Source organism: Rhipicephalus microplus, chromosome X, assembly GCF_043290135.1.
Source record: "Rhipicephalus microplus isolate Deutch F79 chromosome X, USDA_Rmic, whole genome shotgun sequence".
Classification (NCBI taxonomy): domain Eukaryota; kingdom Metazoa; phylum Arthropoda; class Arachnida; order Ixodida; family Ixodidae; genus Rhipicephalus; species Rhipicephalus microplus.
Genome location: NC_134710.1, coordinates 101693033 through 101706212, shown reverse-complemented (window position 1 = coordinate 101706212; position 13180 = coordinate 101693033). Strand labels below are relative to the sequence as shown.

At 41.6% G+C, this 13180-nt stretch overlaps 1 protein-coding gene across 4 annotated transcripts in view; it reads left to right on the top strand.

Annotated features, from left to right (window-relative positions):
- Pcif1 (Phosphorylated CTD-interacting factor 1) overlaps positions 1-13180 on the top strand; it is a 125823-nt gene that overhangs the window by 93288 nt on the left and 19355 nt on the right. For all 4 annotated transcript variants that reach the window (XM_075877342.1, XM_037427503.2, XM_075877341.1 and 1 more), the window contains one exon: positions 2895-2995. In XM_075877342.1, the coding sequence (XP_075733457.1) occupies positions 2895-2995 (101 nt within the window). The remainder of the gene's footprint in view (positions 1-2894; positions 2996-13180) is intronic.

Below are 13180 nucleotides of genomic sequence, written 5' to 3'. Positions count from 1 at the left end.
TACGTACGATGCATGAGCGGGGAATGTTATCAACTTGTAGTTTATGCAGAACATTGCAGCGATGACAAAAACCAGTAGAGTGTCCATATAGTTCATATCGTAATAAAGAGAAATTCACTTAATTGCCTAGCAGTGGCGTGGTGAGCTCATCTAAATTTCTTTGCGGTTCTCATGTCGGCTGTGACACTTCAGTGACCGGAACATAAGTTTTCTACACTTATTTTTACAGAGCCCTATTGGTTTAGTACGAAAATAACTTTTAATATTCTAGTTCATCTCTAGTCTAATTGAGTTGCTGCTTATGTTGGATGCGGTGTTTTATTCACATCTTGAACACTGCCAGATTTCAACATCAAATTTTTTCATTCATCTGAGGCCTGGTAGCTGTCAAGAGTGCCGCTTTAGTTTTTCCTTCGAGTCGCTGTGCTTTCAGCTTTGATATTGTAAGGTTTAATATATATATATGTCAATTTGGGGTAAGTCTTGTCACTTGGTCAGCATTGAATGCTTAGTAAAAACCACTGAAATTTTTTGTGTTTATGAGAAAGCAAAAGTTCTATTAACAGTGATGTGTGACCTAAAAAATCTGCTCCAATACTAAATTTTGATGTGCCAAAATACGTCTTTTGGTGCTCCAGAGTTACTCCAAACCGTAATATTCCTGCTCCCAAAGCTGCTCCGAAAGACTGAAGCCTGCTTCTACCCCTGTTGTACTTTAAGGTGACTAAGATCGTAATGCAAGGGGTAGCTTTACCCCACTGGAAAAGAAAAATAACAATAGTAATAATAATAATAAAACCATGAATGTAATGTGATATCAGTGAAAAAATAAATGATACTTTTATTCAAGAAATCACATTTTTTAAATGAGCTCACTCATCATCGTTCCAAATGAGCTTTCCTTGGGTGGTATTCTTAGGCAATCATTGGGAGAGGTAATTCCACTTTCACTAAATGTCGCACTGACGTTGCATGAAATGTTATTCGCTGAAATATTCACAGTGTGCGTACAGGTCCTTGAAAACCTTCAAAACCTTGGAATTTAAAAAATGCGCTTTCAAGGTCCTTGAAAGTCGTGGAATATTTTCCCGTCCATGAAAACCTTAAATTTCCTAAGCCCTCCCAATTGACATTGTGGCCTCCTTTATGTGGTATATCAGCATACCTGCCAAGCCTCACGAATTTCAACCAGTTCTTACGTTTGTACAGTTGTCAGGAAAATCTCCTGGAAATTGAAATTTTTGTGCGCGATCTGGCTGCATTGACAAAAATGCAGCCCAATCCAATCCAGGTTTTTCGCAAACCCATCGCATTTTATTGTAAACGAATTTAGGAGGCATTAATCTAAACATACAGTAGAATCTCGGTGGGTGAATTTCCCTAGCCAAATTCTACTATGTCCGTTGGGGCAAAATTTGGATGTTCCGAGCTTTTTTTCTCATCGCGGCGGGTCGTATGAACTTTAGTTATAAAGCTGTGGAACGAAGGCCGCGAGAGCAGCATGCTCAAAGCTTCGAAAGGAGGCGCGCATTCAGTGCACGCATTGTCACACCGGTAGTTATCATTGCCTCTCCGGCGGTTTATCGCTGTGGACAAAACCACGGTCGCTCTTGACACAATCACGTGTGGCGACGATGTAACTGACAGAACTCCAAAACTGCATGCGCGTTGAATGATCGACCAGTTAAAGCGACGTTGCTTTCCACAAATGCTGCGGACAATATCATGGCAGATGCGGTCATAGATAGCAAAAAACAACATGGTTTTGAAGGCACTTGTGCAGCCAGCGCACGCAGGTTAAGAAAATTGAACTACTGTTTTCCCACACCGCCGCGTGCAAAACAGAGGTTGCGGCGACACGATAACTAGCCAAGGGCACGCGGCTAATGCAGCAGTAGAGGGGATAAGATGTAAAAAATGCTAAAATCATTTTGGTGTTCCTGTCCAAAGAATCTAGTAAGGTTCCTGTCCATCTGTATTTTGGCTATACTTTGGCAATAAATTTTCAGTTGGCCTTTGAGCGAAGCTTCGACCCGCGCTTTGCTGGAAGCTGGCTGCACCGTCCCGCTCGTTCAAGTGTGTCCCAGGAAGACATACGAGAGTTATTTTGTCAGAAACATATCTTGCTAGTTAGTTTGATGATGCGAAATTTTGAGAGATAAAAGTATGTTCGTCCCCCTTTGAGACTCGCACCTTTTACTGTAATTGAAAATTTTGCCATGTTATTCTTTTGCTGCAAGAGGGGAGGGTGAATAAATCAGCGCAACACTCGCCCCCTTTTCCCATTGCGGAAATTTACCAGATTCAGAATCCTTGAACTTGGCAGGTATGGATCGGCGTCGATCTAACAAACTCCCTATTTCCGAAGCAGTAATTTGGCGTGAGTTGATGTGGTTTGGTTTTTTAAAACTGCATGGGTAATAAAGCTTTACTGCATCAAACCATGAACAAATGAAGTGAGAGACTCGTAATGCTGTTCAGTGCTGGCTTTTTTCCTATTGTGCAAATGGGGAAGCTAAAGGGAGCTGAAGTGCAGACTAGGCATGTTTTTCTTTTTTAATTGCAATATGCATGTACTGTATAATTCCAATAAAAATGAGTCAATTTTGAAAATTTTAGAGTAAAAAAATTTCAGCATTGCGTGCTGCTTTTAGTCCTTAAAAGACCTGTGACAGGTCCTGGGAAGTCCTTGAATATCCTTGAATTTTCGCTTTGGAAATCTGTACGAACCTCATATTCTGAAAATTTCTATGATTCGAAAGTATCTTCTTTGTTGATATGTGATGTGTAATTTAGTTTTAAGTCTTTTCTTTTTCTTCATGCCAAGGAGGAGTTAGTGTAGCCCTCTTATTGAAACTGATTGGCTGGTACAATATTTCCTTGTGGTCTTGCAGAGGCTGCTTACAGAATCACCGGAATCCCTGTCCTTCATAGTCTTCTTCCCAGACTTTCGAGATCCTGTTCCAGCTGCCTTGACCAAGCTTGAAGCGAGCAGGTGAGCATTACATTATCTGAATTTAAAAGACTTAATGCATTAGTTTAGCACTGGTACACCTGACACCAAATGCCGTATTTTATTTGCCTTCTTTTGGTCTGGAATTGTCAAATAAGTTGTGCCATCGTGTAGGATTACTCTGTTCAAGTTTTCTGCGCCATCCTGTTTAAGAAGTCAAAGATTTCTACATTGACTTTTCTAATGCTTAAAATTGTATGGCGAGTTTTGTATGAAAAATCTATTCATCCGCAGCCTCATTAAAAAAAACAATACAGTCCAAATGTGGAGATTGTGAAATACTGGGCCGACCTGGTGGAAAAGTAAAGCGGGCTTCCTATTAACTCTCTCCTTACCATGCCTATTTAAATCGATCACCGTTGATCAATACTTTGAATCATTGATTTTAGCTTGTTTAATTGGGTTTTCGCATTCCTAGGACCTCTTATTAGTTAGTCTAGCCACCGAACTTTCAGAATCAGTTGAATTTGTCCCTATCGGCAACATATTGATTTTTGCAAGTTTGTGCAAATCAATGTTCTTGTGATGGGAAAATGCACTTGGCTGATGAACTTACGTGCCGCTTGTGGTTATGCTCCGTAACATCAAAGTCTTGCAACCAAAGAAACCTTGCTAGTTAAGGGGAGAGGCGGGTCGAAAAACCGCGATTTTTTTCGGAAAAGTCGATTTGGTGTTTTCTTGCGTTTTGTATTCCTCCAAGCTTTCTCCTTAATATATTAAAAAATCAAAGCTGAGAATCAGCTAGAAGTTATCGAAAAATACAATTAAAGCACTCGCAGTGGCACGTGAAAGTGCGAAGTTACCCGATTTTCACGCACGCGGCACTTCGCTTTACGGCATCGCCGGCTCTTGAAATTTCGCAGGCATGTAGGCCTAACCCTCTTCTCCCAGAGCCCATTTCGGCAAAGCAACATTCTAGCATGGCGACTGGGCCTTCGAAGTCACGTGGTATGATCAGAGCCCTGCCATTGGTTGCGAGCATTCCGCGGCGCAGTCGGATGCGAGAGATTTCTTCGTTCTCCTGCTTTCGCCGAGACATTGACGAACACGACCGCCAGAGTTACTATTTCCACGCCATAGATGCCGGCGAGAAACGCTACTTTCGTTCATGAAAGTTGATTACGCGGCATCAGTACAAGGGAAGGCACCCCAAACGCAAGCAGTGAGCGCCGGCGAGAGGTCCGTCTGCTGCTAGGCCTAGCCGCGGCAGCAGCGACGCACCCTATTTGGATTGTTCGAGCTTTATTCCTACCGTTGATCACTTCGTCAGCGCTTCAGAGTGAAAGATAAAGATGTTCGACGACTAAAGCAAGTGTCAGGACGAACGCGGAACCACATTTATTTGTGAGACCGATGCAATGCAGAACCTCTTCAGTGGCGTAGTATGCTCCAACTGCAGGCGGTGCGAGCTGTCTATTTGAGTAATGGCAAGTAGACAATAAGGACTGGCATCGCTTTCGGAACTTTTTAGCGCCGAAATGACGCATGTGCTGCAACTGTTGTTTCGTCCACGTATGCGTCAAGCCGCGTGTATCCGTCATGCAGTGGAAGCGAGGAGACATCCGCCAGCGGCAGTGCACGGGACAGCTTCGCTGTAAGCGTGAAGTCGGTGGCCGCACCGCATGCGATCGGCGTCGAACACGACCAGCTTGTGCGGGTTTTGTGCAATCATTGGTGTTAAAAAACTGGTGCCTCACAAGAACTGCCATTCGCAAAAAAAAAAAAAAAAGTGCACACCGCCACCGAAACCTCGAATGAGCCCGAGAGCAACGGCCCATCGCCGCAGTACCGGAAAAAAAAAATGCCCGTCGGGAGAAGACAGCTTGCAAAGACTGTAAGGGTCCAATATATAGTGCTGGATTATTCTGAAGCTGTCAACTTTTTCTGAAGCTGTCAATCTAAACAACTTTGAATAGTACATACCTGCCAACTCTTCCGTTTTCCCCGTAAAATATATGAATTTCGACCGCGCTTACAATTTTACGAATTTTGCCTGAAATTTTACGAAAAATATTTCATTATTGATTTTTAGAAAATAAAATTAGTAAAAAAACGTTGCCTCCTTGATTGGCTACGGCACACATTGCCATAGCTAGTCAGGGAGGCCACAAAAACGGTGTTGTGCTATATCTTGCCTTCAGGAGAGAAGAATATGTATCGGTGTTATCGTCACATACCTGCCAAGTCTCCCGCATTGTCGAGGAGACTTTCGGATTTCGACGGTTTCTTAAAAATCTCCCAGAAATGTAAATTTGTGTGCGAGATGTGGTTGCATTGACATAAGTGCAGGTCAGTCCATTCCAGGCTTTTTGAGAGCCCACGTCATTTTGCTATAAACAATTTGGAGAGGCGTTCATCAAAACGTACAGTAATGTCTCAGTTATGCGAAACCGCGGCAGGTACGAGTTCGTGAAATTCTCTAGCTAATTCTCCAGCCATATTCGTGCATCCATTAAGCCAATAGTACCGAAACCGTCGAACGAAGGCCGACCGATGGCAGTGCGCTCAAACTTCGGAAGTACGCGTGCGACCAGCGCACGCACTATCTTCTATAGTGCGTGTGGTTGTCGTTGCCACAACTGCTCTGGACGAAACCAGGGTAGTTTGACATGATCATGTATGGCGACGACATTACTAACAGAACTCCGAAAGTGTACGCACGGCCAACGCTCGACCAGTCAAAGCATCGCTGCTTTCCGCAAGCTCGGTTGGGCAAAACTGCGCCAGTTGTGATCATAATGAGCATAAAACGACTTAGTCTTGAAGGCTCATGGATTGAAAACAAAAATACCGTTTGCCGCAACGGTCACGGCAATGCAATAATGATCTACGAGCTCCGAGGACACATAGCTGATGCAGCGGTAGATTAAAGGCGATAAAGATGTTAAAATGCTAGAAGCATTTTGGCATTCCTGTCCTAAGAATCTAGTAGGGAGCAAAGCCAAAGCTTTGACCCACGCTTTTGTGGCAGCCAGCTGCGCCGTCCTGTCCAATCACGTGTGAAGACATACGAGAGTTGTTTTGACAGAATTGATTTTTTGGCTATAGTTGTTTTGACGACACGAAATTTCGGAAGCATTTGCGCTCCCCCATTTGAGACTCTCACCTTAGTGGAAAACCCTACCCTGGTGTGTTCGACCACTGCTAGCCATTATGAGATTGCAACACCGATGTTTGCCCTTGCATTTGGGACCCCCCTTGTTTTTCGTGATGTTTGTTTTTCTTTTTTTTTAGTGGCAAAAATGGGGGGAAATAATTCAGCGTGTCGATATGAGTTATGGTGGCAAAACATGATTATGCTTGTCGCTAAAGGCGATTCGTTCACACCTACAATCTTAAAAAAAGATCTGTAACCCGTCTCCCCCCGTTTTCCCCACTTCTCCGCTCGGGGGTTTTACGAATTTCTCTGTTGCCAGGTTGGCAGGTATGATAGTAGCAGGATTTGACTTTCGTTAGTATACAAGTGATTACCTGTGAAAGATGTTACCTTTTATGATTCACTATACTTGGAGCATATGAGCCAGTATAACAAGCTTTTCAACTTGAGAAATGATTATTCAATTTGAAAGTAATATGTTCATTTAACCTTGAAGTGGGGCTTCAGGGCAGTGCAGAATTCCCCTTTATAAGTGTTTTCTTTTTCACGGCTTAGCACTCACACTGCAGTGAAACCATCTTTTCAAAAGCTTACATGCGAACTATTTAATTGATATTTATTTGCTCATTTTGAATACTTCATAATTTTCAACAATTTAAATTCACATTGAAGCAAATTCAAATACAGTAATATTTATTTGAATATTTGCATGAGCCTAATAAATATGCTGGCATACGTATTTTCAAATGCCAACCTATGTGGAGAGGGGTAAAAGGAAGTTAGCTCATGGAAAGAGGTGACATCAGAAGAACTGGTGAAGTTCGTTGGACATCTGATTTATAGAGGCATTCTTCATATTGAGGGCACCCATCTATATTGGAATACCAACAGGCTCTTCTCATTTAAAAATAGAAAAAAAAAAGTGTCTCAAGTGCACTCGTGTCTAAAAGAAACGGGGGTGGGGGGGGTGGAAACACTTCATCGCATGGCACAAGCGATAGAACAGTACCTCTGTTGATATTTATTTGTTTATGCTAGCAGCAACATTGTGTAAAGCATGGATGATTTGTTGCACTACACTCAAACCTCAATATAACGAAGCAGTATATACGAAATATTGGATATAAAAAAAGTAAATGAAAAATTCTTGAAAAAGATAGTGTTAGGTATAAACCTTTATAATGAATTTTCAGGTATGACGAACTTATTTTGTGTAAGATGCAACTTTGTTGTAATGAGGTTTCAGCGTATTTCCAGGCCATTCATCTCCAAAATGTATTATTCTGAACTTTGTTGGTTATGAGTGTTTTCACATAATAGGATTTTTTATTGCTCTGTTTATCATCTGGGATCAAAATGTTACACTTTTTCAAATGTTTATACACTCCACAATATTTTTACTGCTCTACAACTTATGATTTTTTTGAAAGCACATTTTATTAGACATAAATTGGTGTGCTACATTGTGTGCTTGAGTACTTTTCAGACTGGCAAAAACTATCGTCCCGAGACATAAAAATGACCATTTTTTCACGGCAACGAAAGAGTTAAGGGGGGCAGACTGGTCTTAGACATTTTTTTTCGTTTATTTCTTCAGTGATCTTGATCAAGCAGCACAGGATTATGCAGTTTTTTCTGCTTATTTTAAATATTTAATTAGTTTTCCTGTAACTCATCTTGTTCCTGAGATAACTTAAGTTTACCCCCCCCCCCCCCTTTTTTTTTAAGACCACCATAGAAAGAAAGTGCTTAATTAAAAGTGATATTTAAGATATACAAACATAGACTTATCACTATAGATTGAAAGTATGCAAAAGTTTTTTTTTTCTCTTAGGCTTTTCTTGGTTATTTTACAGCAAAATGAACTATTCATTTTCAAAAGCAGTTGGAATTGTGTTACAATTTTGATGAGTAATTAATTAAAAAGGCCTGTGCTATAAATTCTGCTCCCGTACTTGCATTCTAGACACATGCAGGTTTCCATTGCAAAAAGAAATATTGTTGTACCTGCCGTAGCTACAGAGATATTGAGGGCTCAAAATTGAACAGTCATAAATTTACATTTTTAAGAAAAATAAAAAAACTGAAAACACACAGCTTCTTCAAAAGCAACAATCATGGTTCGCGTGTTTTGCAATCCTCTTAAAGCTGCTCAAAAATTCGTAGCAGATCTTCTAATACTGGCAAATTATAAAGAAGTTTGAAGTTAGTTTCCCATTTTGTGCAGGTTCTGCATGTTAACAGCACCAAGAGTCTGGACAGTTGGAATGACATTACAAAAATATTACCACTTCCTGGTGTGTAAAAATTTGCAGAAATAGAAAAATACTTGCAGAAACCAAATATGTCAATTTTAAAAAAATGAATTTTTTTCGTCACTTTTTGGTCCCAAAGACTAGTCGGCCCCCTTAAGCAGTAATTAGCCGATCTGCCACCCCATATTTATCTTATACAGGGATATAAAGCTCAGTTTAAGCTCATAGTATGCACAGGCTTGACAATAACAAGCAGGTGTGGCAAAACTACACATAATTATTATGTCATATGTAATTAAGTGCCTGAAGACTCATGCTCCGTATATACTGGAAGCAAACACGTACATGAGGAGTCACAAAGATGAAGCACGAAGTGTGCACAAGAAGGAAACAGGAGACTGCACAGGGAATATAGAACTTGAAGTTTATATGAGTGTGTGTGCATTGCAGTGGTGAAGCGGTAGTGTATCCACTTCTAATGTGGGAGGTACAGTTGCAATAGAAAAATATTAGCATTGGGTGACCAGCGGCGAGACTGGCGAAATTACTACATGCGGCGCTGTTCTTCCCGGGGACGCTGACAGCGAGAATGCCAAGCAAATTCCGTTTTGCTAAGCAGGAGTGGCTCGCAGAAAGCTGCCCACCCTGCTGTTGACCTATGCAAAAGCCGACATCTTTAATAAACGCTTGTGTATTCCTTTTATTTATTCATATACCCTAAAGGCTCATTCGGGCATTACATAAGGGGGGTAGTTACAATACAGCAGTGTTATGTGTAAAACAGGAATATTTACACAGACACAAAAAAAAAATAATAAAAAGGTAAATGCAGAAACAAATTTTGCACTTAAGAAGACATAGTAATGCAATGTAGCACTCAGTATGGCATGAAACGAGGTGTGCGATAACTGATATAATATTGGCACTAGACTAAAGGAAAGAAAGCCACAAAATGTTATGGTTCTACATTCCACATCTCCATTAATCTGCTAACAAACGTGTCGTGATCACGCACAGTTACAACATCACTTGGTAGTTTATTCCAATGATAAATCGCAAGAAACAGTGGTGAGTCATGAATGAAGTTAGTACGGGCAAACATGAGTTGTATTTCGTAATTATGAGGCACACGTGGAAAAATGCAATCAGCTGGTTTAATCTGTGAATGTAAGAAAGATGACTCACTGAAATAAAGTTTGTGGAAAAGGGACAGCAGTGCGATAAGACTACGTATTTCTATTTCTATTTCTATTTGCCAATACGTTGGTTTTTTTTTCTTCGAGTAATTATCGCACCCCCGAAAACTCCCGCAATAATGTCGTTTGCTCGTTACAGCCACTGATGATGATAGCGTGCGCTATCTGGCGCTATCTCTTAAGCAACAAGCGTACTATTGCACGGAGATTCAATCTAATCCAAGCCAAGCCGAAGTGGCCAGAGCCCGTTGCGGCGTGTTTTGTATGTTGTGTCGGTAATCTTGGCATGTTATGGGGCGATACTGAAGCCACACGGCGCTTCAAGTTGCAAGTGATAGATCATGCGCTAAACAACGGCAACAGGGCCGCCGGTAGGCCCTTCGGAGCCTACGAGTTTTGTGTTCGCTACTGGTGACGGCAGCTGAAAGCCACCAAGACGCGTTGGGCCTGCTGTGTATCTAAAATTGGGATTGATGGTGAACTTTATTTTCTTCAGAAGGAAACTGCGGACGATTTTGTTAAATAGCCATCAGCCCAATACCGACATGCTACGCTTACCTTTTGAGGGCTCCCGTTGAGCGCCGACCGCTACCGCTACGCCCACAATGCCCACAAGCTTCGCGTATGGTATTGGTGGTGGTGGTGGTGGTGGTGGTGGTAGTGGTGGTTAGAGGATGAGGAAAGGCACCTAATTTTTGCAACCCGGTCGGGAGCACGGCGCAGTGCCTCGTATAGTATTCTAATTCTCGGCTGTTTGCTTCAACTTTTTGTGTCACAAATAAATCTTGCCTTGTGTTGAACCTCTGCTTTTATTGTTGAGGCAAGCTCTAATTAGTACTTCTTAAAGCTTGCTGTAAGTTGCTGGCGTGAGAATCCCGATTTGCGGCCACTTCGTTTTCTTTTTCGCTCTCTGGGTTTTCATGGAAAGTTTTCCCCGCGTAATTCCCGCACCCCCCAACTTTGCATCAGTTTTCTGGCAAAAAAAGTGCGAGGATTATGCGAGTAAATACGGTAGTTCGAATAGTTGAGTTTCGCATGAAAGGCCACTCTAGAAACCATGCTGATATGGTAAGAATTTGTTCTAGGCTAGATATGTCATAACTGCAGATGATGTAATGGGCTCTAAAAGTTTACATGCTATGCTCGTTAGTGAAATTGGTCAATAGTTACTGAGCATAGAGGGGTATCCTGATTTAAAGATAGGAGTGATGGGGGCAATTTTCCAGGCATCTGGTACGCTACCACTATCAATAGATTGCTGAAAAAAAGAACCTAGAATGTGAGAAATAAGAGGCTTTGTTATTTTTAGCATTTTGGTGCAGATGCTGTCCGGGCCGGGTGCTGAATTGTTTGGGAGCCTTTCGATAGCTCATTCAATACCTTGGTGTGAAATATTTAAATAATTCGTGACCGAATCTAAAGCCGTGAAATTAAGGTCAGATGGAATGGGATGTGTGCATACTGAACCAAAAAAGTTATTTAGTTTCGTTGCAACACATGATGGTGAAAGAAGTACACCATCCTTGGAAATAGACACTTGTGATGACAAAAAAGTTTGGGGTTAATTACCTTCCAAAATTTTTTTGTATTTTCCCTTAAGAGCGTTGTTATATCATTGTTGAAGAATTTGTCTTTGGCTGCTTCGATTTCTGTCTTGCATTGCTTGGATTGTTCACAGTAACGCTCCCATCACTATCGTATCCCGACTGTTTGGCTTTCGAGTAAAGTCTTTTTTTTTTTTTTTTCATTTATGCTGCGTTTGACATGCAAGTTGAGCCAGGCGCTCCAGGTTGACGTTGTCACTTCAGTTTTAGGGATATACTTTTCTTTTAGTTCAGTTAGCTGCGCCTGTATGAGATGCCAGTTCTCAGTAGTTGTGCGCAGCGACAAGATGCGCAAAAATTCCCAAAAAAAAGACGACAGTTGATTTATAATCATATCAACATTAGCGCATGTGTAGTTGTAGATTGTTTTCTTTGGCTTTTCTGGCTTTTTGTTCTCTAAAGTATATTCACAATGAAGCACATTGTGATCACTGATATTGTCTAAAACATTCACAAGTACATGATCGGGCTAGGTAGTCAGTACAAGGTTTAAAATAGCATCACCGCGAGTCGGCAGTACAACCATTTGTGTCAAATTTAACAGGGCTAGTACATCAAGAAATTCCTGATGGTCAGAACTTCCTGCGCCGCCTTTGGATGTACACGTCTGCCAGTTTATGCCTGGGTGATTAAAATCACCTGCCAAAAAAATAGGGGACCGGGGATAACTGCATTGTATGAGGCTGAGCGAATCGTTCAGTTTTTCATTGAAGTCGGCTGGCGAGTTTGGTGTACGGTAACATACTCCGACAGCACAGGTTACAAATGACGATAACTGTAGTACGACCCATAAAATTTCAATGGTAGCCTCTGTTTCAAATATGTGAGCGTTGAAGCTGTTTTTTACAGCAACTAACACACCACCGCCCCGAGAGCCCGTTCTATCTTTTCTAAAGACTGGGAAATTATTCGACAGTGATAGCTCAAAGTTAGCCACATCTGGGGACAGCCATGTCTCTGTACCAAGTACGATGTCGGCAGAGCAGCCCTCAATAAAAGAACACAGGTGGTACTGTTTATGAAAAATGCTTCTGAAGTTCGACACAATCAAAGATAAGGTTCTACTTCTGCAATGCTGTTTGGGTCATGTAGTTGGCGCAGGCGCATCCCGCCTCGAAAGTGGGACGACCGTATTGCTCGAGTTATTATAGGTATATAGTTTGTTACCTAAGAACAGTTTATCGAACCGCGATCTGTACTTTTCGTTAGGTTTACGTTCAGCGTGTGATAAGTCCCGAAGCCTTTTCCTAATAAGTTGAATTCGTGGTGAGAAATCTTCTTCTATCCAAACGGACGGAGATGCAAGATATTTAAGTTTTGACGCACTTTGCAAGATGGTGCTCTTGTCCTTGAAATTCAAGAATTTCACAATGATTGGGCGATTCTTACGGGGTGTTTGTTGACCTATTCTGTGTGCACGTTCAATTTCACCAATGTTAACGCCAAGGTTACGCAAAACGAACTTGCTTATAAGTTTTTCCGTATTGTCGCATTTTTCACCTCTTTGTTCAGGCACTCCTTTGAATATCAGATTATTTCATCTCAGCCAGTTACTTAGATTGTCAACTACAATACTAGCTTGTTCAAACTGTCCTGAGCCAGTATTTTGGAGATGAGTTTTGACTTGAATTTCAAGGACAGGGCGAAGTGCCGGCACATTGGAGCTCTTGAGGTCAGCTTTTACATCATCTAGCGCTGAGGTTAGAGCAGCAACACCTTCCTGAAGGATGTCTATATCTTTGGGTATTCCTTCTAGACTGGATATTCGTCTTTTTTCACCTGGGATGCCTGCTTGCATATCCTTTAGCTTACCTATTACATCCCTTTGAAATTTCTTGTTTAAAGATGCCAACTCCTTCATGAACGTTAGTAGGTGATCTATCTTATCCGGCCCTGGATTAGTCTAAACATTTCCAGAGTGAACAATGAGATGCGACAGGCAGAACAGGACAACAAGAAGCCTACTACCCACATCCAAAGAACAGCAGATTGTTCTCAGCCTGAGCCACACAGGT